The 27,127-nt window shown below is 45.0% G+C and overlaps 1 protein-coding gene across 4 annotated transcripts; it reads left to right on the top strand.

The window, feature by feature from the left end:
- The first annotated feature begins 3,658 nt into the window (after positions 1-3,658).
- Positions 3,659-26,713, top strand: NAXD (NAD(P)HX dehydratase). 4 transcript variants are annotated; one of them, XM_079779107.1, is made up of 11 exons: positions 3,689-3,782; positions 4,313-4,432; positions 7,884-8,034; positions 9,120-9,165; positions 10,089-10,177; positions 13,940-14,048; positions 21,222-21,272; positions 21,359-21,463; positions 22,233-22,353; positions 23,636-23,756; positions 24,706-26,712. In XM_079779107.1, the coding sequence occupies exons 3-11, from the start codon at positions 7,931-7,933 to the stop codon at positions 24,854-24,856; spliced, it is 897 nt and encodes a 298-aa protein (XP_079635233.1). In that variant the 5' UTR covers positions 3,689-3,782; positions 4,313-4,432; positions 7,884-7,930; the 3' UTR covers positions 24,857-26,712. The 4 variants fall into 4 exon arrangements, with proteins under 4 accessions (XP_079635231.1, XP_079635233.1, XP_079635230.1 ...); XM_079779106.1 differs by having other exon boundaries at positions 3,760-3,898; XM_079779105.1 differs by lacking the exon at positions 4,313-4,432 and having other exon boundaries at positions 3,659-3,782; positions 24,706-26,713.
- Positions 26,714-27,127: the final 414 nt, after the last annotated feature.

Below are 27,127 nucleotides of genomic sequence, written 5' to 3'. Positions count from 1 at the left end.
CCAAATCTGTAGACAGTTTTATTAATTTATTTGAGCCAAACTGACAATTGCCGGGAAGCAAAATCTCAATGGGTTGAGAAAATGCTTTGGTGAATGGCAGTTTTGTAGCTTATTTTATACATTACAATCAAAGCAGGAGACAGAAAGGGAGGGGGTTATAGGGAAATGGGAGAAAGCAAAGCAGAGAAATCTGAGATTGGATAAAGAGTAAAATGGAGAGAGATATACTTCTTTTACATTGGTGGGCATAGGATAGTTAACAATTAACATTTACAGTACATAGAGATGGCATATGGGCAACAAGATAATAACAGGGGTTCTGTGGTCTCATGTTCTGGTGAGAGACTGTGCCCCGAGAGGTCTGGGGAAAAGGGGATTACTCTGACATTCTAAAGGTATGTTATCTTGGATGCAAAAAAACAATAGACAGGCTCAGCTTCCTTCACCAAGGAAAATACCAGCCTAGGACATGACTACCTGTCATGACTTGCTTTTAGTTAGGAAGTTTTAATTTTAGACATCCTATGTGGCTACTTTAGGTCTAAGTTTGTAAGGCCCACCATACAGGCCTCCCCTGAGCTTGTTAGGTTTGGTATGTGGCCCCTTTTTCGTCCACATTCACCTCTCAACCTGGCCAGAGAGATGGATCAATGTGTCTTATTTCAGAGGTGATGTAAAAGAAATGAAATGAGTGCATACACTTTGAACTGGTAATCTTTTCCTTCATCATTTTGGCATTGGAAGACAAATCATGCTAATACCGTGAAGCAGATCAGTGTCCAATGAGCTGCACATATTTTCTCTTACATCTTTCCACCACAATGCTACCATTGGGCAGTGCCAACTCTCAGGCTTAACAGTTTCGTAGCTGAGTAAGAAAGATCCAGAGTTTAATTGATTTGTACAATTTTTCTTAATTTATACATATCTCCCCTCCTCCCCAAAATCTGAGGGGAGGGGCACACAAGAAGAAAATCATGTTGAGCATTCTGCAGAAAGGTAGACTCACAATATCACAAGGATCAGAGGTGGCTCTAAAGCTGGGGGCCCCAGATGACCCATTAAAATGTAAATATTTCAGGGGGTGGGTAGGGGCTGGGAGGATGGTGGTGAAAGGGGGAAAGGAGAAATATTGTAATACTATCCTATATAATAAAAGAGAAACATGTATATTGACCGTACCTCCGCTACACTCACCAGCCAATCAGGAGTGAGTATGCAAATTAACCTGCCAAAGCTGGTGGGTTAATTTGCATACACAGGCACCAGGTGGAGAGCAGAGCAGGAGAGCCGGTGGAGAGTGGAGCAGCTTGGGGAACTTGGCTCCCCAAGCCGCCAGACGGAGAGCGGCTTGGGGAGCCACTCTCCACCGGCGGTTTGGAGATCTTGGCAGAGCGGGAGGCCATGGGATGGAGAAAGAGCAGGAAGGGAAAACCCAGAGGGCAGGGAGCACCAGGAATGCTGGGAATCGTAGTTCTGGTGGCAGACGGATCTCCTAGACCAGTGGTCGGCAAACTCATTAGTCAACAGAGCCAAATATCAACAGTACAGTGATTGAAATTTCTTTTGAGAGCCGAAAACCGACTTCTGCGCATGGGTCATGAAGTTTCAATCGCACTGTACGTGCGCGCCCGCACGTAGTATTTTGTGGAAGAGCCACACTCAAGGGGCCAAAGAGCCGCATGTGGCTCGCCAGCCACGGTTTGCTGACCACTGTCCTAGACACTAGAGCAGTGGTTCTCAACCTTTCTAATTCTGCGACCCTTTAATACAGTTCCTCATGTTGTGGTGACCCCCAACCATAAAATTATTTTCGTTGCTACTTCATAACTGTAATTTTGCTACTGTTAATTGTAATGTAAATATCTGTGTTTTCCGATGGTCTTAGGCTCTACAGCAGTGGTTCTCAACCTGTGGGTCATGACCCACAGGTTGAGAACCACTAGCAGGGTTGTGACCCATAGGTTGAGAACCGCTAGCAGGGTCGCCTAAGACCATCGGAAAACACAGATATTTACATTACGATTCATTAACAGTAGCAAAATTACAGTTATGAAGTAGCAACAAAAATAATTTTATGGTTGGGGGTCACCACAACATGAGGAACTGTATTAAAGGGTCGCAGCATTAGAAAGGTTGAGAACCACTGCACTAGAGCAAAGTGAGCCTGGAGCAAGTTACTGTTGCGGTGGGGGATGGAGAGAAAGCAAAGGTGAGAGACGTAAGTAAAATCAGAGTGTCTAAGAAAAATTAAAGGGAAGATATCCTAAAACTTCCAGGAAATCTCCACCAATGAAGCAAAGAAAAAAAATGCCTCTATTATTCTGTGAGCAACAAACCAAACTGGGTTGGGGTTTCAGACAATTCGCTCATATGATTGCAAAGACAGACAGAAACTCCCGGATTGGGGAGGGCTCCTCTGAGGGCTCCCAGATTGGAGAGGGTGCAGGTCGGACTGAATCTTTGTGCACTGGGCCCCTAGTCAATAATAAGAAGTATATTAAAAAAGAAATGTAAGCCCTGACTGGTTTGGCTCAGTGGACAGAGCGTTGGCCTGCAGACTGAAGGGTCCCAGGTTCGATTCTGGTCAAGGGCATGTACCTTGGTTGTGGGCACATCCCCAGTAGGGAGTGTACAGGAGGCAGCTGATCCATGTTTCTCTCTCATCGATGTTTCTAACTCTCTATCCCTCTGTCTTCCTCTCTGTAAAAAAATCAATAAAATATATTTTAAAAAAAAGAAATGTAAATATTTCAACGTTTCATTTAAAATATAAAAAAGGGTAATGTAATATATAAATTAATTAAGACAAATGCATACAACAAAATTAAAATGAATTCATACTAGCAATAAGTAACCTAGTGGATAATAGTAAATAATTCTGAATAAATAAAAATTCATGAATTTGTACCGAATAAAACAAAAATTCAGGGGTTCATACTGGTAATGAACAACCTGGTGGATACCACCTTACCAAGTGATTGAAGTTGAAGTTATTGCCACCAAAAAAATGGGGCAAACTGACATTGCTTATATAGAAGATCCCACGTAATTTCAAAAAATATCTGCTAGAACTAATAAAGGAATTTAGCAAGGTCAATATATAAAAATCAATTGCGTTTCCATGTATAAGCAATCAACAATTAAAAATTTAAAAATAACGTAACAGTATCAAAAGCATGATTTGGGTGTATGGATAGAAAAGCTCTAAATCAAGATTGTGGCGGTGATTACATGATTATACACATTTGCTAAAACTCATAGACTTGTACGGTTAAAATTAGTGGATTTTATTGTTATGTAAATGACACCTCAAGAAAGACAGAGTGAACACCTAACCTACCATGTGTCCTGTTCAGGATGCTGAGCATACAACAGAGAAAAAGATAAAGCTTTTCCACTGGAGCTAACTTTCTACACACCTGTAGGTATGTAGCTGAAGCGGTACAATGGGCGGCTTTCTGCCTCCATTACTTTCTATAATGCCCCTTGCCCAAAAAAGAAACGATAAAAACAACCCAAGCCCTAACCATTAAGACGCATCTCGACACCGCAATCTTCCTTCCAGCAAAACCGCAGCGGACCCAGCCAGAGGGCGGGAAGCCGAAACCCCGGCGACAGCGAGCGGGGACCAGCTTCCGGCGGCGGCGCAGAGGCCGCCCGGGTCCCGGAAGTTCTCCCGAGGATTTCGGTTCCGGCGGCGGCGCGGGGCGGGCGGGAGCCCGGAAGTTCGCCCATGGCTGTGGGTCCCGGCTGGCTTGCAGCCCAGGCCTGCCGGCGAGGTAAGATCGGTACGGCATGGCCCCGCCGGCGGGGGTTGGGGCTGCGGTCGCCGGCGCAGCCGCTGTCACGCTGCTCTCGGCCGCGCTCGCGTTCTACGGGCCGCCGCTGGACGCAGGTACCCGGCCGCGGGCCGCTCGTCCGGACGGGGGCTGCTGGGGGGGCCGGGTCCGCGGGAGCTGTGTGATGCGCGCGGCCTGTGCGCGGCGCGGGCGTCGAGGGGCCGGGGCCGGGGTCGGGGCCGCGCGGGCCCGAGCTCTCAGGCCGGATGTGGCGAGAGTAACTGTTAGGGAGTTTGGCCCTTTATTGTTAGGCATGGCAGGTCCGAATGCTTTGAGGAGAATTGAGGGGTTCCTTAGCTAACGCGCCTCATCCGTACCAGCCGCAGAGGGGCTTTCTGGGCACCAACTTATTGAGGCTTTTTATTGGTAGCTGTTTGTCTTAAATGCACACACTATGATTAGTTAGCAAGATTTCCTTTGGATTTGAGGTTTCATTGTTAGACTGACTTGCTGAACTTGACTAAAAACAGGTGGTGTTGCGCCCTTTCTGTCCTCGCTTTAAGGCCCATCTCCGTTAACTTGAGCACTGCTGTCATATGGTCTTCGCACAGAGAGACATCGGTCTCACAGAAAGCTGTGAGTGGCAAGTTGTAAGTGGCAAAGTTGTGTTTGTTAGGAATTCCTTATTCACTTTTGAGTGGACCTGCGTTACCTCACTGTGTAAATAAAATAAGGTGGTTTATTTTCTTCCCTGTCCGACCGCCTGTGTTTGAAGACTGTCTGTAGCACATAGCGTCTCCTTCTACCTCTCCAGGTGCAATTCTAGAAAACAGCCCAGGCTTAAGAAATCTGTGTGATTCTCCAGACTTCCTCAGCCACACTTCTCCAAAACAAATAAAATCCAGGCCGGTTTTACCTGTTCTCCCAGACTCAGAATTGTTATGCAAACAAAGTTACATAATAGGGTAAATTTTAAGTCACCTCTTGTCTAGGCCTTTTTATCCTTCAAGACTGGAGGCCCACTGCATGAAAATTCATGCAAGAGTAGGCCTTCCTTCCCCCGGCTGCCAGCACCAGCTTCCCTCCTCGGGCTGCCCTCAGGCACTTGAGACCCAGGCTGGCTTCCCTCCAGCCCTGGCTTCATCAGGAAGGACGTCCGGAAGACATCTGGTCTAATTAGCATATTACCCTTTTATTATTATAGACTAGAGGCCCAGTGCACAGATTCTGCACCTGCCGGGATAGGGCCGAAACTGGCTCTCTGACATTCTCCGAGGGGTCCCGGATTGCAAGAAGGCTGTTCTCGGGTGACACACCCCAGAATCTCCTCTCTGGTTCCGGGTGCGTCACCGGAGAACCGTAGCTGCCAAGTCACCGAAGCTCGGCAGCTCCTGCTTTGAGCATATGCCCCCTGCTTTGAGCATCTGGTCAGTGTGCATCATAGCTACCGGTCGGATGGTCACGTAGGCTTATTTATTTATTTAGACAGGCTAGAGGCCTATAGAATTTTCGTGCACTCAGGGCGGGGCGGGGGGGGGGGGGGTCCCTCAGCCTGGCCTGTGCCCTCTTGTAGCCTGGGACCCCTTGGGGGATGTCCACCTGCCAGCTTAGGCCAGCTCTCCAGGGGATCGGGCCTAAGCTGGCAGTGAGACATCCCTCTAGGCAGCCCAGGAGCCCTTGGGGGATGTCCGACTGATGGCTAAGGCCCTGGGGACATCCTTAGCACTGCTGAGGAGGTGGGAGAGGCTCCCGCCACCACCGCTGCACTTGTAGCCTTCAGCCCTGCTTGTGGCTGAGCGGCGCTCCCCCTGTGGGAGTGCACTAACCACCAAGGGGTAGCTCCTGCATTGAGCATCTGCCCCCAGTGATCAGTGCATGTCATAGTGACTGGTTGTTCCACTGTTAGGATCAATTTGCATATTACCCTTTTATTATATAGGATATTTCTGTGGATAATTCCAAATGGGGAATGTCAGTAAGCCAGCTGAAACAGATTCACTGTGAAGTTTAGGGGAAATTTAACTGGTCTTTTCTTTGCTCCTTTCACTAACAGGAGCTCATCTCAGGTGAGTGGGACAGAACGCTGGATAACAGTGTGGATTTTACTTTACATTCATACAGTTTCAGTTAAAAATTGAAAATACTACACTTCTCAACAGTGATTTTTTTCCCCTCTCCCAAATGGTTTCAGAAGGCATTTGAGGAGGAATTGACTCGTCTTTGGTTGGTGGGGTGAATATTTGGTTAAAGAGAAATTATTTCTTTTGCCTTAAAATGGCAACATTTTGGTAAAATGGTGTCTTCTGCCCCAGCTTATCCATTACTAACAGAAGCATCTTCACAGGTCTGTCTCTCCGGGCCTCAGTTTCATTTGTAAAAGAAGGATAAACTTACTGCTGATGAGGAGAGGGAATCAAGATGCCTTTAATTCCTCAGACATTTATTGAATTACTTATTCTGTGCCAGACTCTGTTTGAGGCAATTGAGGGTTGGGGTCCAACATGGAAACATGTAGAACTTCCCTTAAGCCACAGGTGGGAGGGATGCTGTACCCCATTCTGTGCAGACAAAAGGTGTTGGGGTGGTCTTAGGGATATTTTGTGGGGGTTAAGTGTTTAGTATAAAGTGATGATATCTAATAAACCCAAAACACAGGGACCCAGAACAACCCTTGAGTGACTGCTAAGTTAGATTCTGTCTTTAATAAAAATTTCTAGCCTTTGTTGTTTTTAAGCAGTTGTGCTTATTCTGGGGAATTTGAGGGAGTGACATTCTCTACTATTCTTGTATTAACCAGTCATACTTATTATTAAGCTACATATGTTCAAGTTTGAAACATGCATGGCAAACATTTTCCTGCCTGCATGAACTGCTCATCTGCAGTCAGAGATGCTGTCATTAAATCTGATTATAACAGCTCTGGATTCTTTCATGCAGCTCATCAGGGAGCGCCAGGAAAGAGCATTTCACAGTAACTGTGCATGGCAAAGGCTGCAGTCTGGGAATTCTGAGTGTGGATGGGTATTCAGAAAGCTGAAATGGTGGTGGTGGGGTGGAGTGAGAGTGGGCTTACTCCCTTAGCTCAGCATCTCTGCCAACAGGCTCTGAGTCAGGATGGGAAGCAGTACTACGGACCCCTCATCGGAGCAGAATGTAGCATATGAGGAAAGACATTGGGAGCAGAGGATCAGCCAGTTGTATTGATCCTTGCCTGAGCCTAGTTTACAGTGATTCTGTTTTGAGTTTTAATCCTGTGTTGGTTTAAAGGTGTTTGGGTTGAAGGTAATTAATGTTCTCTTTGCATCTTGGGGTCTAAACATCTGATCTATCAGCTAAAGAGGCATTTACATCTACTCATTAAAGAAAAGTTACTTGAATAATTTTGTTGAATAAAAAGTAAAACTCTAAGAGTGTTATTGAAGGTAAAGCTGTTTGACCACGTGGAGCTGAGCCTGCTTCTGATCTTCACTTGAACTTGTGATCTGTGTCTAGTTTTTCTCAGCTGCTGAAATAATTGGAAGGATAAAAATATTGAATGCCTTGTTTTCAAGAGAGGCCAATTAAAATTAGCTATTTAGAGACAATTCAAAATGCCTGTGAACCCAGTGTAAGATTTGTTCTATATTTAGAATGCCATTTCTAGGTTATTTAATTAGTACCTAATTCAGTGTTGGAAAGATAACTGGGAAATTAAATGGGGAAATAATCTGAGTCTATCAGTGGAAGGTAACAAATGGGAGATTGCTTTTCCAATTTGAGAGAAGAGATGAATTAACTTAAGCTACAGTTGAAATGAAATATGTGTAGTTTATTAATAATGTATTTTTAAAAAAACTTTCTGAGATTAAGTATATTTCCAAAATGTCTGATACATTTAAAAAATAAACTTGATATATACAACATGTGCTAGTGTTGTAATTTCTGAACATCATTTGCTTACGGAAATAAAATAATGGAACCAGTGGGTAAAAATCTGTAACGTTCACGTTGAGTCAATTTGGGGAAGTATTTTGGTTAATGGACTATTTTGTTTAACTCTGTTCTTTATATATCCCAATAGATATTTACCATTCTAAGGAATTTCATTTTCCTGTTTTTCAGTTTTAAAAAGAGCATTCTCACTGCATAAAGCACGTTCGATAAAGGATATGGAAAATACTTTTCAATTGGTGAAAAATATTATACCTCCTCTAACTACCAAGAAGCACAAAGGGCAAAATGGAAGAATAGGCATAGTTGGAGGCTGCCAAGAGTAAGTGACTTGGAAAATGTTAGTATTTAAACAGTTAATCTTTATTATCTGGCTGTCTACCTGCCTATCAGCCATCCAGTCAACTGTCCATCTGTCTAGTTGAACCGCAGTAATTATTTCCAAATGTAGGCTGATATTATGATATTTGGTATTTTTCAGTGATGAACTTTAAGGTTGATTAGGAGAAAACTCTAAGGGTCCCTGATTGAGCTGTTCCTTGGGTACTGTCCAGTGTGGGGTGCTCTGACCTATGATCACCTCAGGCACACTCTCTCCTGGCAGATGCCTTCAGTAAACTCTCACTGTCTTAAGTCCAGTTTTGGGGGTGTTTTTTCCCCCCTAATGTAATATTCCTACCCATCTTCCTTGCTAACAAAGCTCCAGTTTTGTTCAGATGCTGTTACAATTTCTTCTACTTGCATCTGTGTGCATTTCTGATAAATCAAGTACTTTTTATATCTATGTTCATATTAATCTAGAAAGAAGTATCATCATTATAATATTAAGTCATCTCAGCCAGTGTACATCTTATGTATTCTTTAATAGATTTAAAAAATTTCCCCACAGTTATTTGTTATATAAAGTTAATTCCTAGATGCTTTATGGTTTTTGCCAATATTATAGATGCTATCATATTTTCTAATCTATTACTCCTAGTATAGAAAAATGCTATTTTTATCCTTTTTTTTTTTTTTTTTGGTTGATAGAAATCTGGCAACCTTGCTGAACTATTTTATATTAGGAGATTTATTTTTTAACAATTTTATTGAGTTCTAGTTGATATATAATTGCATAAATTTGACATATGTATGAACCCTTAAAACCTCAAGCCTTCAGTTTGCACATAGCCATTACAGGGAGACCGTAGTCACTGAAGCCAGAATTTGCCTCTCCTGACATAGTACAAAGGTCTCAGGTGAAAGACTGACTTTTCTGGTTCTGATCTATGTTTATTGAACATTTACTGAGCACCTGCTGGGGGTTCGGCCCTGTGCTAGGTGCTTGACTTCTGTTTGGTTTTTGTTGATAAACCTGGTGTGCCTGCCTCATTCTCAAGTTTTAGACTGTAAATATCTTCTTTTTAGGTACACTGGAGCCCCTTATTTTGCAGCAATCTCAGCCCTCAAAGCGGTATGTTTACTTATATCTTCTTTATTAGGAAGAGTTGGATTATTTAAATATGATCAAAGCAAATGTTTTCCAATAAAAATCTAGATAACATCTTCAGGTAATTATGGATAAGAGAAACATCTTTAAATGTACTCTGATCTCTTGTGCAATGATAAAATAACTTCAAACTCATTTTTTTTAAATCAAGTTTTATTAGAATTGTACTTCACCAAAATAATCTTGGGATGCCTTTCAGTCCTAGCATAAGGCATCTTTGGACTTTGGCAGTTGCTCATGCCTTTTTTTTTTTTTTTTTTTTTAACGTATTTTATTGATGTTTTACAGAGAGGAAGGGAGAGGAATAGAGAGTTAGAAACATCGATGAGAGAGAAACATCGATCAGCTGCCTCCTGCACACCTCCTACTGGGGATGTGCCTGCAACCAAGGTACATGCCCTTGACCGGAATCGAACCTGGGACCCTTCAGTTCACAGGCCGACGCTCTGTCCACTGAGCCAAACCGGTTAGGGCTGCTCATGCCTTTTGATCAAGTCCTAACCACCCAGTCAACACAGTTACTGTGAATTGTGCTCAGCTCCATGGCTGCATTGCTTCCCGTGAGTCTCATAGCTCAGTGAGGCAGCTTGAGCTGGTCTGGGTTGACCTGTCTCTTGGGCAACAGTAAAAGTCTGCCTTTATTTCCAGCCTTTTCTTAGGTTCCACCGTCTCAGCCTCCTCCCTGTAGTTTAACTGCTACAGTGGTATGTTTGTGTGTGTGTGTGTGTGTGTGTGTGTGTGTGTGTGTGTGTGTGTGTGTGTGTGTTTTACGGATAGTGTTATGTAATTTTCGATGATGTAAATAGTGAATGGCTGTTGTTGAAACCACTTTGGGTATCTTTTGAGTGATCCCCACATTAAGTTATCCTCTTGTGCTCGTTTCTCAGGGTGCAGATTTATCCCACGTGTTCTGTACCCGGGAGGCCGCACCTGTGATCAAGTCGTACAGCCCGGAGCTGATTGTTCATCCAGTTCTGTGAGTGGGGCTGCACGTGGGTGATTTACTTGCAACTCTCCTTGGTCATGTGGTGTCCTTACAGACTCTCTAAGAGTCTCAGTTAAATAGCTTCCATACTGAGAGTTGGTAGGTAGAGTGTTTCAGAAGAAAGGAGGAAACTATAATGAGCCCATTGTCTGTGGTCAGAAGAAGACAGTCGTGTGGCACAGCATGGGATAAAATCTGAAGGGTGATGTGCCCAGGGCTGGCCTGTCAGAAATGGCTGGAGGTTCTTAGGCCCAGGAGAGTGTGGGCCTGCCTGTGGACAGTGCCCGTGTGGCAGGAACGAGGGGCCTATCAGGCAGTAACAAAACTGTTCATCATTCAGCAGATCTTTCGTGCAGGCCCTGTCCTGGGTTCCACAGAGACAGCATCGCACCGAGCAGATGAAAACACCTGCTCCCATGCCCTAGAACGCCCTTCGATGATGAAAATGTTCTCCCTTGGTGCTGTCCAGCACTGTGGCTGCTGACCACATGGCTACTGGGCACTTAAAATGTGGCCAGTAGGACTTAGGCACTGAGTTTTTACTTTAATTTTAATTAAATTTAAAAGCCATGTGTGGTTAGTATCTACTATATTGGACAACACAGCTCTAGAGATGGACAAACAAGATAAGAGTGTGTCAGAGGGTGGTAAGCACCATGGGAGATGGGAGCAGGGAAGGGGACGCAGTGTGGTGCATGTGCTATGTGTGCAGTTTTTAATAGGGTGGTCATGGGTACAGCAAGGGGCATTCAAGTAAAGGCTTGAAGATAATAAGGGAGCAAGTTCTACAGACATGGGGAATGGGGGGAGGCCCTTCCATACACAGGAAGAGCTGGTGCAAGAGCTCAAGCTGCAGCTGTGTTGGGGAGCACTCGGGTACTCAGTGACCAGAGGTTCAGAACCAAGCTTAGAAGATTATGGGGTCATTGTAAGGCTTTTGGCTTTTGTAGAAATGAGAAGGAGGCTGCTGGAGCATTTGAGCAGGGGAGGGACAGGACGGTTTACGTTTTAAAAGGCTTATCTGGCTGCTGTATTGAGTACAAGCTTTTGGAGCCCAGGTTGGAAGCAGGATTCCCTCCCAGGGCCTTGGTGAGGTTCCTGGTGATGGGTACATGATGGGGTAGAAACTGGACAATGGGTCAGGTTCTGGGTACATTTGGAAAGTACAGCACCAGGATCTGCTGAGGGGTGGGACATGGGACACAAGGAAAAGAAGACAGTCATGAATGTCACCCAGGGTTTGGGCTGAGCGAGCTTTCATTTAATGCAGTTGGGAAACTGGGGGAGCAGGTTTGGGTGGGAGTGATGGTCAGGAGTTGGATTTTAGACATGTTTTTAGTTGCCTGTTAGATAGTCAAACAGGTAAGCTGGTAAGCACGGGATAGGAGTGGGACAGTCAGGGAAGGTGTAAATCTGGGAGTTGTTGATGTGTGGATGGTGTTTAAAGTCCAGAGACAAAGATGAGCCACACAAGAGTGCATGTAGGCAGGGAGGACCCATTTGGGAACAGATGGGTGGGGAGCTGGAAGAGGCCAAAGAGGGAGGGGTGTTCTCAAGTCGTGTGAAGAACTGTTTTCAAACTATTTGTGAAAAAACCAACAAAATTCTGTGCAGCTGTCAGGTCTTTTTCTAAAGGAGGGCCCTCTTAATGTTGTAAAGGAATCAGTCACACAAGCCTTTTAGATAACTTCCCCAGTGTCTGATGTAGGGGATAGTCTGTAAGTGTAAAGTCTACACTGTTACCTGTACTCCTGTGTGATGGAAACAGACTGGTCAAGATAATTTTGAAATTAGCCATAATGTCTTATTCTGGTGTGTTTGAATTTTTATTTCATGAGCCTTTTTTAAAAAACAAGGAGAAAAAAGGTGTTATGTTTATAGCTATACTGGAGGCCCGGTGCATGAAAATTCATACACTGGAGGGCGGGTCCCTCAGCCCAGCCTGCCCCCTCTCACAGTCCGGGAGCCCTCAGGGGCGGGAGGCAACCTGGTGATCAGGGTAAGGCGATGCCCCCATCACACCTCTGCTACTGCCACTGCCAGCAGTGCAAGCCTCGGCCGGCCATGGTAACCTGAGCCTCGGGCGGCCCTGGGCAGCTGGGCAGCCGCCATCCAAGGCTTGCCTGCGCCTCAGGCCAGCCCTGGGCGGCTGGGGGGCTGAGGGGACTGGGGGACTCCGGAGGCAGGCGCGCGGAGTGGCCGTGCTGCGCGCCTGTCGCCCCAGTGGGTCTGAGGGGACTGGGTGCCACCATCTTTGAGGGCGTGGAAGTCAATTAGCATATTCCTCCTTATTGGCTGTGGGTGCCTTCATCTTTGTGAAGGCGTGATGGTCAATTAGCATATTCCCTCTTTATTAGATAGGATACCCTGTATTATTGACTTTATTTCTTATGGGAAGGAAGTTCTGTTTTGGCTCAGCTTTGATGAGACCCAAGTCCTCTGCTTACCTTTGCAGATTTTATAAAACCATATGGACCACTTGAATAAAATGCTAAGGACCCTCCCAGGGCCTTGGAAGGGGCCCAGCAAGTGAGAGGTTCTGAATGCTTGAGTTTAATTACAGTGAAATGCCTCTACTTCTCTCATGTCATTCATTTACTGGTACTGTGTTCAGCCAGACTGGTCTTTGCCATTTACCGTAAGTGAGCACTTTCTTACCTTATTTCCTGCTAATGCCACTCCCTCCTTTACCTTGTCTGCTTATTCCCAGAGGGTATGGCTTTCCCTTCAAGCCTTTCAAGTGGAGGTGGCTTTTCCTTTGACCCCTCATGTACCACTGGGTCTAGAAATGGGATGTGCATCCTCCTTGGGCCTCACTGCTCCTCCCAGACCATTGCCCTGCTCTCATTCCTGAAACCTCCAGCTCCTTTGAACTCACACTGTCAGACTCTGCTACCCACTACTCATGGCAGCTATGTCAAATCCCTGGATCATTCCTTGAATATTTAATGTCTGGCCCAGTGTCTCTCTCCACTATTGCTCTCATAAATTAACTATTTCTAATGTGTGTAACTGTTTTATTGTGCCATAGCTTACTATAAAATTCACTCATTTTAGTTGTATAATGATCTTTGATGTATTTACCAAAGTGTTACTGTCACCACAATCTAATTTTAGAACACTTCCATCACTCCAACAAGAAAACCCCTGTCCATTACCACCCCTAGCTTGAGGCAACCTTATCTTTCTGTCCCTATAAATTTGCCTTTTTGAACATTTCATATGAATGGAATCATGCAATATGTGGTGTTTTGTGTCTGCCTTTTGTCACTTAGCGTAATGTTTTTTGATCTTCATTGTAGCATATATCCATACTCCATTCCTTTTTTGTTTTTTTTTAAATAAACTTATACTTTTACCCATTGCGCCCATCCTCACCCTCCACTTTCCCCTCTTCTGGTAACCACAGATCTGTTCTCTGTATTTATGAGCTTGTTTTTGTTTTTTAAATTTTAAATCTTACATATAAATATAAGAGCCGTCATGTGATATTTGTCTTTCTCTGTCTGACTTATTTCACTTAGCATAATGCCCTAGAAGGCATTTAAATATTGAAAGCTAGACGTCTATGTTGGAGTGTTAAAAGATGAACCAGTCTCTATGGAGAAGATGAGATTTGCTGGCTAAGTGCAGGGTGGGGTCCTGGAACAGGAAAAGGACATTGGGGTGGGGACTGGGAAAATCTGGGGTTTCATACTAAACAAATAGATGAAATCTTAAGTAAACCGTTCTGCCCTTCTTTTCCTTATTTAGTGATAGCCCTGATGCGGTTCATGAAGTGGAAAAGTGGTTGCCCCGACTGCATGCCCTGGTTGTAGGACCTGGCTTAGGCAGAGAAGATGCTCTTCTCAAAAACGTCAAGGTAAAATATAGAATTACTAAACAAACTTTTGCTGATAGAATGGATACTTAGATCCTGGGAAGTCAGGACAGAAACATTTTTCTTAAATTTCTGTTGTTTAGTGGTCTGTGTGCCTTGTCATAGATTAATTAAGGATAAAATTTGGTTTGAAAGATAGAGGAGGAACTAGGCATAAAGATGGTAATGAACTTAAAAATAAAAACCAGACTGAAGGAAACTTTTTTATTCTTGGGGCACTGGCTTTTTCCTACTGTAGCAGGTGCAAATCACTGTGGAACCGTTCAGATGTTCTGCTTCATGGGTGTCACCCTGATGTTTATGTGGTTTACACTTGAGGTGTTGGGAAGTCCCAGCATCCAGACTGAGCCATGTTAGCAGTGGGCAGGGTTTGGGGTCAGGCTTGGGTTCATCTTCCACTACGATTCCTGTCCGGTTGGGGACCCTGGCAGCTTGCTCAGTCAGCCTCCTAGGCCTTGTGCTTCCCTCTAAAGGGGTGATGTGCCCCAGGAGTTACTGAGAGCCACATTTTATAAAGTGCTCCAGGCGCCCGGTGTTGAGAGTGGGCACAAGACCTTAGTTACACACACATACATATATGTTCATTTACTTTTTCATTTATGCTGTTCTTTATTACAGAAAACTTTACTTTGTGTCTGCCTTACTCTAAAAAGATGAAAATGTTTTATCCTAATAAAGTTAAATACCAGCCAGAACCGGGGAATGGGTAACGAGCCTGCCAGTCTTACGTTCTGTGTGTTCTCGCTGCTCGGCAGCCTTTGACACTTCCAGGGCATTGCTCTCAGGTGGAGACATCTTAGGGACTGCCCAGCACCAACCCCAGAGAAGGCCGTGCAGTGCACCCTATGTGAGGTGGTGCTGTAGCCTCAGGAGGTCGGGAGTGAGCTCCAAATCAGAGAATGTGCCTGGTGCCCTCAGATGGTTCTTGGCCTTGTGCCCCCTAAAGGATTCGAAGTCATACGAAACATGATTTAGCATCCTCATCATCATTAACTGAGAGGGCTCTTTTCGGCTCAGCTTTTGCCTATTAAATTCAACAACAGAGTGAAAGGAAGGTGTAGGTAGCTGTGTGTTGTACTTTCTTAGCAGTCTGGTTGGTAAAGAACAATTTTAAAAGGACGTGTGTTTGCTTTGCTAGAATTTAGTGAGAACATGGTATCTTCCATGACAGATCTTCCAGTTCCAGCCTTTGAGGTAAAAGTTGGGGTTTGAAATTGTACTTTCCTCAAACCTGTGAAAATCACTTAGAAGAAATGGAGCTATGACAAGTGACAGGGACTGGATTTGAGCAATAAATTTGTTTTTTACTTTAAAATTGAAAGTAGATACATTTATTATTGCCTCTTTCAAAGGGGTTGATTAAAACGTGTGTATCCTCTAGAGTACATTATGCTGAGTGAAATAAGCCAGCTGCAGAAAGACATACTGCATGATCTCACTTCTGTGTGGAGTCAAAATAGTCGAGCTCATAGAGGCAGAGAGTAGAAGGGTGGCAGCCAGGGACTGGGAGGTGTTGGTCAGGGTGTCCAAATTTTCAGTTAGGCAGGATGAATAAGTTCTGATGTAGAGTGATGACTAGAGTCAACAGGGCTATATTGTATATTGAAATTTGCCAAGAGGCAGGGAGATCTTAAGTGTTAGCTTAATTGTGGTGATTATGTCATAATATATGTATCAAAACATCAGGTGTACACCTTGAATTTATATAATTTTTTGTCAACGACACTTAAGTAAAGTTGGGAAAAAACCAACCTATCCTGAGTTATGCCTGAGAATGGGACTTAGGGGTGTGCCTGCTTATATTTTTCTTCTATGTCTCATACTACTTTGCATTTAGAAGTTGTTCATTTAATGAAACTCCTCCAAAGAAAAGGACCCAGCTGCCTAGAACTGGAAGTCTGTGGGGTGCTGGGCTATTGAGTAGTTCTGAACAGAATGCCCTGTGCTTCACTGGGCTCTGAAATGAGAAGCTGCGATAATAGACACCTGGGGGTGGGGTGGGCAGCTACTCACTCCTCTCACAAAGAGCTTGCCTAGAGAGATAGATGAACGAGCCAGCAGTTGTACATTCAGGGTAAATAATCTGAGAGGCTGTCAAAATTTAAAGGTAGCTCTAGATGGCACATTGTGCAAAGTAGAGGATTTAATTTAGGATTCTCCTGGCTTTAAGCCACCTGGATTAGCATGGAGTGTGCAAGTTTGTTAGGCAGCGCCGTTCAGATATTTGAAAATCTTAACCTCTTACTGAAAAGTAGGAGTTAATCATGGTTGAGAAGTGCTAGATCCTTCAGTTTCTCCACGGGGAGCCTCTCCTTGGGAATTCCCCTGTGTAAACATCTGCGATGCACTTGGTGTCCCGAGTCAGTGGTGCTCTCCACAGGTCACAGGAGGTCTGGCAGTGCCTCTTCGCTGGGTGATTGTCTTTGCAAAGAGAGGCAAATGAGGGTTCCTGTAGGTCCTTTATCAGAGATAGAATTTACAAATATTTTCTCTCATTCTGTGGGTTGTCTTTTCATTTCCTTGATGATATTGTTTGCAGCACAATTTTAAATTTTGATGAAGTCCACTTTGTCTTTTCTTTTGTTATTTATGCTTTTGGTGTCTTACCTAAAAATTTTTACCTGACCCAAGATTTACTTTCATATCATACCTAATAAAAGGGTAATATGCAAATTGACCGCACCTTCGCTACGCCTAAGCCACACCCACCAGTCACGCCCACCAGCCAATCAGGGCGAGTATGCAAATAAACCCAACCAAGATGGCTACAGCCACAGAGAGCAAGGTTTCCCAAGCAACGGAGGAAGCCAAGCTTTCCGCCTGCCCTTGCTAGGCCTAAGCCTCCACTCAAGCTACAAAGTTTCAATTATAGAAGGTAAACAAATCTTAACAGAAATGGCGGCAGCCACAGAGCTGGAGAGAGCAGGCCAGGGTTGCCCCCGGCAATGGAGAAACCAAAGCTTTCCGCACACCCTGGCCAGGCCCAGGCCTCTGCTTAAGGCTACAAAGTTTCAATTATAGAAGGTGAATTAACCCCAACAGAAATGGCTGCCGGCCACGGAGCAAACAGGAGGCTTGGCTCCACTCCAGGCTACAAAGTTTCAGTTGTAGAAGGTAAATAAATTCCAGATACCAGGGCCTCCGCTTGGGTCGCCAGGGGGCGTGGCTGGTGTGCAAACCACCACAGGCCCCTCGCTCAGGCCACCCCACGCCCCAAGGGAACCCCACCCTGATCCGGGACACCCTTCAGGGTAAACCAGCTGGCCCCCACCCCTGCACCAGGCCTCTATCCTATCTAATAAAAGAGTAATATACAGATTGACCATCACTCCAACACACAATATGGATGCCCCCATGTGGTCAAAGATCCTGCCCCCATGTGGACACAAGATGGCCACCACAAGATGGCCAGCAGGGGAGGGCAGTTGGGAGGGACCAGGCCTGCAAGGGAGGGCAGTTGAGAGGGACCCAGGTCTGCAAGGGAGGGAAGTTGCAGGCGATCAACCCTGCAGGGGAGGGCAGTTAGGGGTGACCAGGCCAGCAGAGGAGGGAAGTTGGGGGCAAACAGGCTGGCAGGGGAGCAGTTAGGCATCAGTCAGGCTGGCAGCGGAGTGGTTAGGGGGTGATCAGGCTGGCAGGCAGAAGCAGTTAGGGGAAATCAGGAAGGCAGGCAGGCGAGCAGTTGGGAGCCAGCAGTCCTGGATTGTGAGAGGGATGTCCGACTGCCCGTTTAGGCCTGATCCCACCGAGATCGGGCTTAAATGGGCAGTCGGACATCCCTCGAGGGGTCCCAGATTGGAGAGGGTACAGGCTGGGCTGAGGGACACCCCCCCCCCTCCGTGCACGAATTTCGTGCAACGGGCCTCTAGTTTTCTTATAAGAGTTTTATTGCTTTAGCTCTTATAGTTAGGTCTGTGGTCCATTCTGAGTTAATTTTTGTTTATGGTCTAAGGGGACCAGTTTATTTCTTTTGCAAGGAGATATCCAATTGTTGCAGCACCATTTGTTGAAAAGACTCCTCTTTCCTCCAGTGACTTACCTGGGCATCCTTGTTGAAAATCAGTTGACATAAATGTAAAGGTTTATTTCTGGGCTCTTGTTTCTGTTTCATCGGCCTGTATGGCTGCACTTGGGCCAGCATCACACTCTTCATTACTACAGCTGTGCTGTGCGTTTTGAAGTGGGAAAGTGTGGAGCACTCTGAACGTTTTTCTTTTTAAGCTTGTTTTGGCTATTCTGGGTCCTGTGCATTTCCATGTGAGTTATTTAATTTTTATATCATGTATTTTATATTTGTTATATTCCTTTATATTTATGATGTCATGCCATATATTATGTTAATCGTAATATTTTATTTTAAATAATTTAGTAGCTACATCATAATATACAATATGTATTTAGCTAGTCCATTTAGGCTGTTTATAGCTTTTCCTATTCATAATGTCTTGAAAACATACACACATACACACACACACACACACATATATATGTATATATGTGTGTGTGTATATATATATATATATACACACACACACACACACACACACACACACATATATATATATGTATATGTGTGTGTGTTCCACCAACAGGTTTTCCTTGCCAGGACACTGCTCTGGGATGCTGTCATTCTTTCTCACTTCCACCTGGTCTTTTACATGAGAATGCTTGTTGTTGTTGTTTAAAGGCAGTTGAGGTTGAGACCTTTGAATTTTCTTGACTGCTTTATGTTATTATTTTTTGTTGTTGTTATTAATCCTCACCCAAGGATATTTTTTTCCATTGCTTTTTAGAGAGAGTAGAAGGAAGAGAGAGGGGGAGAGAAAGACATCTATGTGAGAGAGACATTGATTGGTTGCCTCCCTCACCCCTCACTCCTCACCCCTCCGCCTCCAGAGCCAGGATTGAACCTACAACCTAGGTATGTGCCCTTGACCAGGAATCGAACCCATGATCCCTTGGTGCACTCTAACCACTGAGAAACACCAGCCAGGGCGCTCCTTGTTTTATTTTAAATGTGTCCTATTGGAGATGTCGCACTGCTTCTCAACCTTCTGCAAGTCTTCTTTGATCTGGGTGTGGCTTGTTCATTCCTGTGCCATTCTTCTTTTAGATTAGATTATTAACTAGATGGTGGCTGAAGCTGCAGTTTTGGAGAGTGGTAGTAATGTCATCAGCCAGTCTCACTTGGAACTGTGCCTTGTTATAAGTGTATACTCATGCTTTGACTAATGCTAACTATCGTCAACCATTGTTGCAAATGCAGTAAGTGCTGACAGGTTTAAATGCACAGTGCACTTCATACAAATTCTCTGAGTGATGGAAGCAAGTCAGTTCTTAAATAGGTGACTTTGATGCATGATTCTGTATGGTGCTCTTAAACTATGCCAGGAGACCTGAGTGTTTGTGATGTTACATTTTTCCTATATATTTCCCAATGTTTGAATATTCACTTTAGACTACTGTGGCTTTTGGTTTTGTTTTTGTTTTTTGAGAACTTTAATAGGAAAAATACAAAGAGGTGAACATGTTAGTGTTGTGGCCAAACACTGAACAGAGATTCAAACATGACACCAGAGATTCAGAAATCTGAATCAGCAAAAGCCAAATCAGTTTTAACAGTCAAGCCAAACTAAAGACAAGCAGAGTATTTTCATTGTTAAAGAAGGAAATAGGCTTTCATGAAGCTCCCATACCCTGATATCTCTTTGAAGGGGCTTTTGAAAATGCTCCCAACTCTAACCAGTGTTAGCAAAGTCTGATGAGACTGTTGGGCAGGGCCGCTCATGCTTTGTGGGCTTTCACATTTCATTTACAGGACTATCACTTTTAATTAAACATATACAGATTTATCTTTCAATGTTTTTTAAGTTATTTCTGCTTACCATATATTTTATTCTCTCATGTTTTCTATCACGTGTATAAGGTAGAGGTTTTTACATGCTAATGCAATATGTAATCCTCTACTGGTTAATAATAAGCAACCACATGCTGATCTTATATACAGGGTGGAGCAAATGTAGGTTTACAGTTGTTCATATAGAAGATAATACAGTCCTATATAATCCTACATAATAAAGAGCTAATATGCAAATGGTCGTCATGCCGTCACGCCTTAACGGCTCAGACACTCAACACTGGGGAGAGGGGACCAGCCAGGCACAAATAAGCTCATGAGAGAGGAATGGGGACCAGCCAGGCTGCAGCCCAGGAGAGGGACAAGCCGCCCGCCCTGCGTCCCAGGTGCCTGTGGCTGCCACCCAGGCGAAGCCGCCCGCCCATGGGCCCCTGCAGCTGTGGCCGGCCCCGGTGAAGCCAGCCCGGGTCTTGGGTGCCTGCGGCTACCCAGAGGGAGGAAGTCTGGGTCCCGGGTCCCGGGTCCCGGGTGCGGGGCGAGGCAGAGGCGGTTAGGGGCGATCAAGCAGGCAGGCAGGTGAGCGGTTAGGAGCCAGTGGTCCCGGATTGTGAGAGGCAGTTGGACATCCCCCAAGGGGTCCCGGATTGGAGAGGGTGCAGGCCGGGCTGAAGGACCACCGCCCCCCTGTACAAATTTCGTGCACTGGGCCTCTAGTTAATAAATAATAATACAAGAGTAAACTGCTTTGCCTACACACAACTGTAAACCTACTTTTCCCACACCCTATATATTTTTTAAATTTTTTATTAGCAAAAAACCTCTGGAACTTTGAGTATAACCTTTTCAGAGAGAAATGATTTTTTATTATTATGACGACAGTGTTGTAAAACACGTGAAGTGAAAAATACATAAAAAGCTGTGTGAAAAATACATAAAGCACATGAATATGAAAAGCTGATAATTTGGGGAATTCCTAGGACTTCCGATTTCTCATTTCTGAATCCTGAGGATTAGTATCAATTAGAAATCTGGAGACACTAGCTTGGAGTTGGCCTTCGTGGGCTAGCCTGGGACCCAGCACTGTGTGTAATGTTGCCTGTGGGCTTATGTTTTGAGAGTTACCTGTGCCCTATCAGTTCATTTGAATATTTTCTGTTTATTTAGGCAATTACCTTATTATTTCCTTTCTATTTGTTGATAAGCTAATGTTGAAATTCATCAAGGAACTGCTTGGTTTTCTCTTGATTCCTCAGAGAGATGATGGCCTTGTTGCTCAGCATAGCTCTCTTTTCTCACAGGGCATTTTAGAAGCATCAAAGGCCAGAGCCATCCCTGTCGTCATTGATGCAGTGAGTGTGGCCTCTCCTCTCCTGTCCCCTCCTCATAGCCGGGTGCCCAAGGCCATGCAGTAAATGGGAGTCCTTGTTCTGTGCAGGACGGGCTATGGCTGATAGCTCAGCAGCCGACCCTCATCCAAGGCTACCAGAAGGCCGTTCTCACTCCCAACCACATGGAGTTCATCAGGCTCTCTGAAGCTGTGGTGAGTTTGCTGACCACTGGAAAGATAGAGTGTAAGCCCTCCTCATCCTGAGGAGGGGCAAGGGACACGCTCTGTGGTTCTGCACCCATTGGGCCCCTCGGGGGGGTCTGCAGGGACACACTTGCAGATGTGGAGCGGATGCATGCATATTCTACGATGCATTTTTCATGTGCTAACAGTGCTGTGGTTTTTTCCTGGTGGTGGGTGTAATGATGGGACATCTTCCAATCGGTGCATCTTTGGTTGGATGAAAGGCAGGGTGGTGTGCTCTGGGGTCAGTTGCCCCTCCTGCTGTGTACTTTGGGCAGATATCTCCATCCCTATCCTGCATTACCTCACCTGTGGAATGTGGATAATGAGAGCATCTGTCTTATAGTGTATGTGAGGATGAAATGAAATAATACATGTAAATTCACGAGTCCTTACATATCAAGTGCTCCATAAATATTAGTGCATTATCATTCAAAGTTGAATCCCTTCTGCAGACCTTTAATATCCCAGCCAGGAGCAGTGTTCTTTACCTTTGATCTGACAAGGTAGGGGACGGGCACCAGAGCAATATTTCTAAATCGAGCCCCTGTGCTGGCATCCACCTAGGCCTCTCCAGCTGGTGGATGGAACGTGTGTCTTTGTATGGAGGTTTGTCTTGTGCTGGGGGATTCCCTTAGATATGAGAGTCTGAAGATCAGGATGATGTTCATTGTATCCACACTGTGGGCTCCTGTCAAGTGTCTAATGACAGCTTTGCCTATGGTGTCCTGCATTGTAGCTGAGAGACCCTGTGGATAGCAGTGATCGCCGTGGAGCTGTGCTGAGACTCAGTCAGGCCCTGGGGAATGTGACTGTGGTCCAGAAAGGGGAGCAGGACGTGATCTCCGATGGCGAACAGGGTGAGTGGCCTTGGGCTTCACCAAGTGTGGCCATGTGGGTACAGCCCTAGGAAAACCTTGTTCACACATCACATGTGATCCCTTATATCTTACATGCTCATACATCATATGCATCACATGTTCCACCAACAGAGGGACTTCCTGATGAGCTTGTTAACCACACCTTCTTCAAAGTCCATTTTCATTTTTCACTATTTTGCAAAGGGAAGCGATACCGGATCAGTGTTGATCCTAGTTGATACCGGGTGCAGTGGGTAAAGTTCTGTTAACGATTGATAAGCAGCAGCCCAGTGGGAAGGTGGCTGTAACAGCAGGTGGTGTTCCAGAGTTCACACCCTGCCACCTCTGTCTTGCCTGTAACATACATGAAGTTACTTGCATTTTTGTCCTAATTTATAAAAAAAAGTGAAGAAACCCCAGGAGCTGACACTAGTGGTGGGAATCACCAGGTGATGAATGTGACAAATCTTCCGGTCACATTCTTCCCTTAGGAGTCTGTGGACCGTTTAGTGAGAGCAAAATGGGCTGTCATACTTGCTCATATCTACACAAGGAGGTTCACAACCAGAGACTGTGTAACATCTCTAGCTCCCTGAAAACAGAAAAATCTGATCCACAGGCAAAAAATACACCAGTTATTGTCACAGAGAGAATTTAATACAAAGAACGGTCGTCTAGGTATAGAATTGCTGACTAGATCACTGAAATCAGGGCCAACAGAGAACACAAGGCATCCTTAGTCACCGAGGTCTCACTTTGTCTCTCTCGCATGCTGGGCAGGAGACGGAGTGAGTGTTCTCTGAGGGATCTTGAAACCTTTGTGTTCTTTTATTGCTGGATGGTGTTCTCACACATTCAGAACATATAATCTGTTTCCAAGATATTTTCCAAAGAAATAGAAATTTCTCATTACACAACAGAAATGAAGTCACGAGGATTATCCCATTCAGGAGATGCTAGCGTTGTGTGCATGTTCATGAAGGTGGATTCTCTGGAGTGTGAGGTGTCCTGCAGGACTGAGGGCCCACACGTGCTGTGCATGTTCTTCTCTGATCTCTATCAGCAGATCCCTCAGTGGCTGAGTCATGTGTCTACTGACCACGATACTAAACAGGTGGTTCTGGGGCAGCCAGACCTCTGCCTACCTCAGTTTCCTCTCCTGAAAAATACAGGCTTTTTTGTTAAGAACAATTGGGGTTAGGGTTAGGGTAGATGACCTGGAACACACCTTGAGCAGAGACAAGCCACTCGCTCTAACACCCATCTCACTTTTGCTCTGCAGTTCTTGAGTGCAACCTACAGGGCAGTAACCGCAGATGTGGTGGGCAAGGTGACCTCCTATCGGGATTCCTGGGTGTTCTGGTGCAGTGGGCACTCCACGCCGGACCTGAGAAAACAAATGGGTATGGCCACATATTCATCTATCTCACTTTGAAATTTTTGAACTATGTAAGCTATTTTAGTAGCTCATACATTTCATAAATAGCTACTTGGAATGTTCCAAATGAAATATTGGTGTTACTGTTACGTGGAAGATATTCCAGGGCAGGAGTTGATCCCCAAATGTTCGCCTGGGGAGCTTTCACTCCTTAAATCTGGGCCCCTTGCTGTCATTCGATACCGATAGGGTCTGGGGCATCCCTAGCCTTTGAAGCTATCCTGATAATTCTAATGTGCAGCCAAGTTTGAGGACACTGTTCTAGGTTCGTTGCATACCTACTATAAAACAATAAAAAATATGCAGGTGGAGGTAGAGCTTATCTTGATGCTGTCTTGAGAGACGAGTTTTTTTTGAGGCAGCAGAATTCTAGGATCTGGGCTTTGGCCCACTTCTGCTCTTAGCTTTGTGAGTGAACTCTGGCAGTTCTCACCCCTCTGTGAGCCTCAGTTTCTCTTCTTTACAACCTTCATGATGATAGATGGCCACGCATGCCGGGTGGGACGTCCTGGGTCTGGAAGGCCCTGCCTGACACCTGGTAAAGCAGTGTTGGGTCTGTGAGGTTGCAGCACACCTGGCAGGCAGGGAGCAGTCCCCAAACGGGCCCGTGTGTGCGCATGGGTTTTCACCAGGGGAAAACTGCTGTGTTCTAACCTTTCTCCAGATGGATAGGTATTTTTGATATGCCTTTTGTCAGGGAATATCAGTATCAGAGGATTAATGGTTATTTTAACTGTAGTAAAGCGGCCTATGCCTCAGTGGCATATCAGATGAGAAATTGCCAATTTGGGGTCTCAGTGGAAATAGGAAGGAAATCAGCGCCTTGGTGGCTTCAGGTCCCTGATGTCTGACAAAGCCGTGGAGGGAGGACTTCCCACCTCCCCCAGCGCCTTGCTAATGTCTCCGCCCTGCAGTTTCAGCCCTCTCCTCGTGGCTGCCTTTGGTGCGTGCTCCCTCACAAGGCAGTGCAGCCACCAAGCCTTCCAGAAGTACGGCCGCTCCACCACTACCTCCGACATGATCCCAGAAATTGGACCTGCATTCAGCAGACTCTTTGAAACCTGAGCCGATGCAAACGAGAAGGAAGTGAGCACCACGGTGGGAGAAACAGCATTTGTAATGGGAAAGGCCATGTCCAGTATGTCTGAATCCTCTGGGTGCCAGAGCAGCACAGGCTGCTTAGGAGGCTTGTAGTCTAGGCTACATGGGTTGATGTAGAGATTGAGCAATTTTTGGCTAAATTAATACACAGTTTGAGACATTATGACACTAAACAAAGTACTCCCAGCAATAACAAAAACATGGAGAATCATTTGAAAAGGAGAAAGTCTTTAGCCAGTTCAACTGAATTTGTAGGCATTTGTGCAAGAAGTTCCCCTTATTAGATAGTTCTCTCAAAGGGATCCAATCAATCGTTTCCAAATAGCTTTGAGAATAATGAGATTTGCTTTTTTTAAATTGAGATCCACCAAAGGATGTGGTATTTATTATTTAGCTCATTTTTATTTTTTAAACTGTGATTATGTTGAAAAGGTCTGGGCAGAAATACTAAGTATTGGTTGTTTTGGTTAATTGGTTAAAGTATTCAGAATAATCAGTAATCAGTTTGACCTTGGAAATCTTTTTGGAGGCACCATGGGAAAATCTGAGAAGGAAACTTAATGGGACATTGATACCTGAATGCTCTGGAATACTTCATATCTTACACTTGCACTTTTTCGTGGCTGGCGAGGCCCAGCAGAGTGTGCATGAGTGGGTGCTGTGTTCCTGATGTGGCCACTGGTGTGTTCTCTTGGGAGGAAGGCATCAGGATGATGGGGCCCTGGTGGGACTGAACAGAGCAGAACAATAGGCTTTCTGGTTTGAAAATGGGGGAAATGGGTGGCTATGTCCGCAGGAAGATTTAGGTGCCATTAAAGAAGTTGATATATCTGAAATTGTTGTAAATGAGATGTTTTGTTGTCTTGTTAGCCTCTGGTTCACTTTTGTTTGGTTGTATGGGTTGTTTTCTTAGTGGCCTGAGAGTGACTTGTTTTTCTGTCTTCTCTGTGGGGTTTGGTTTCTGACATGCGTTTGAGTGTACTCTTACTGTTTAATAATGCTGGTTCCTTGGTGAAGCTCTGTGGTTCAGATATGTCACCCCAAACAGATCCTACTTTCTTTAAACCAGCCATGAACTTTTAATTATTAAAAGGCATACCTAGTTTATTTCAATATAGAGTTTTATTTATTTTTTTCTTAAGTAGCTAAAACCCATCTTTCAGCTTCCTAAGTTGAGGACATTGTTAGGTATTAGGGACATAAACATATATAAGCTTATCTATCTAATGTGTTTTTCACCAGTGCTTAACCATGTACTAAAATAAATAATTTGAAGCATAAGCCTGAAATGTCACCATTTCTTTATATATAAAATAAAATTTAGCAGTCCTTGGAACTATTCCTGTGTATTTGTTACTTAAGTTTTTGCTCTAAGTACAAAATCTCTGCTTAAAAGGGAGATAGGATATACCCAAGTAGCCAGGGACTGATACTTTTAAATGAAGTTAGTAATTGCTTCCTTGTTCTCTAAACCCGAGCATCCTCACAAGTCCAGCTAAGGACACTCCTACTGGCAGCTTCCCTGAGACCAGGAAAGCAGCACCGAACTGCTGGTGGGCAAGTTAGGCGTCCGGCCAACAGGGGACAGTCTGCTTCCCCAGTACTGATTTGACCTGTTTGGCTGTCTCTGTAAGGGGCTGCCTGCCACCTGGGTCTGCACCCGACCACACACTGTGCACTGAGTCACTTTTAGCATGTCAGCTTCTGAACAGGTTTCCTTATCTATAGGAGAGAAATGCCTTTGAGGGTCATGAATGTCAATGACAAAGTAAACACGCTGCAGAGCCACACCAAGCTATCTACAACTGTGCCTAGCATGAGGCTTACCTGCTGCCTGAGGCTGCACCCAGCCAGGACCTGAGAGTTGGGGGAATCGGCAAGAGGATCACCGTTTCCTTCTGGTTCACCAAACAGTTATAGCTCCCCACCTGTGCAGAAAGGTGAGGGGACCGAGATCAAGGCCAGTAAGCTGCCGTGTGCTCGCCCCCCTGGCTTTGGCCTCCTCCCTCACACCTCTGTGTCCTGCTCGCACCCCTGCCGTCCCACTCCTCCAGAGTGACCATCCCCCAGTTCATCATTGCCCAGCACTCGAGGTACAGGCTGTTTCCTCCTGCTTTGGAGCAGGCAGCATGGCCAAATCCCCCCAAGATCCTCTTGGGATAAGGGCTGTCCTGGAAGCTGCTGCCCTGTTGACCCCACTCACAGGTCCCACCTACCTTCCTATGGCGTCTTCTG

Source organism: Cnephaeus nilssonii, assembly GCF_951640355.1.
Source record: "Cnephaeus nilssonii genome assembly, chromosome: 8".
Classification (NCBI taxonomy): Eukaryota; Metazoa; Chordata; class Mammalia; order Chiroptera; family Vespertilionidae; genus Cnephaeus; species Cnephaeus nilssonii.
This window is presented reverse-complemented; position numbering and strand designations above follow the sequence as displayed.

Excerpts from the sequence above, each read along its gene's own strand:
- NAXD (XM_079779104.1), top strand. The coding sequence starts at position 3,799 with ATGGCCCCGCCGGCGGGGGTTGGGGCTGCGGTCGCCGGCGCAGCCGCT. Across the intron at positions 9,166-10,088 it reads CAATCTCAGCCCTCAAAGCG|GGTGCAGATTTATCCCACGT; the intron begins GTATGTTTACTT and ends CTCGTTTCTCAG. Across the intron at positions 21,273-21,358 it reads TCCCTGTCGTCATTGATGCA|GACGGGCTATGGCTGATAGC; the intron begins GTGAGTGTGGCC and ends TGTTCTGTGCAG.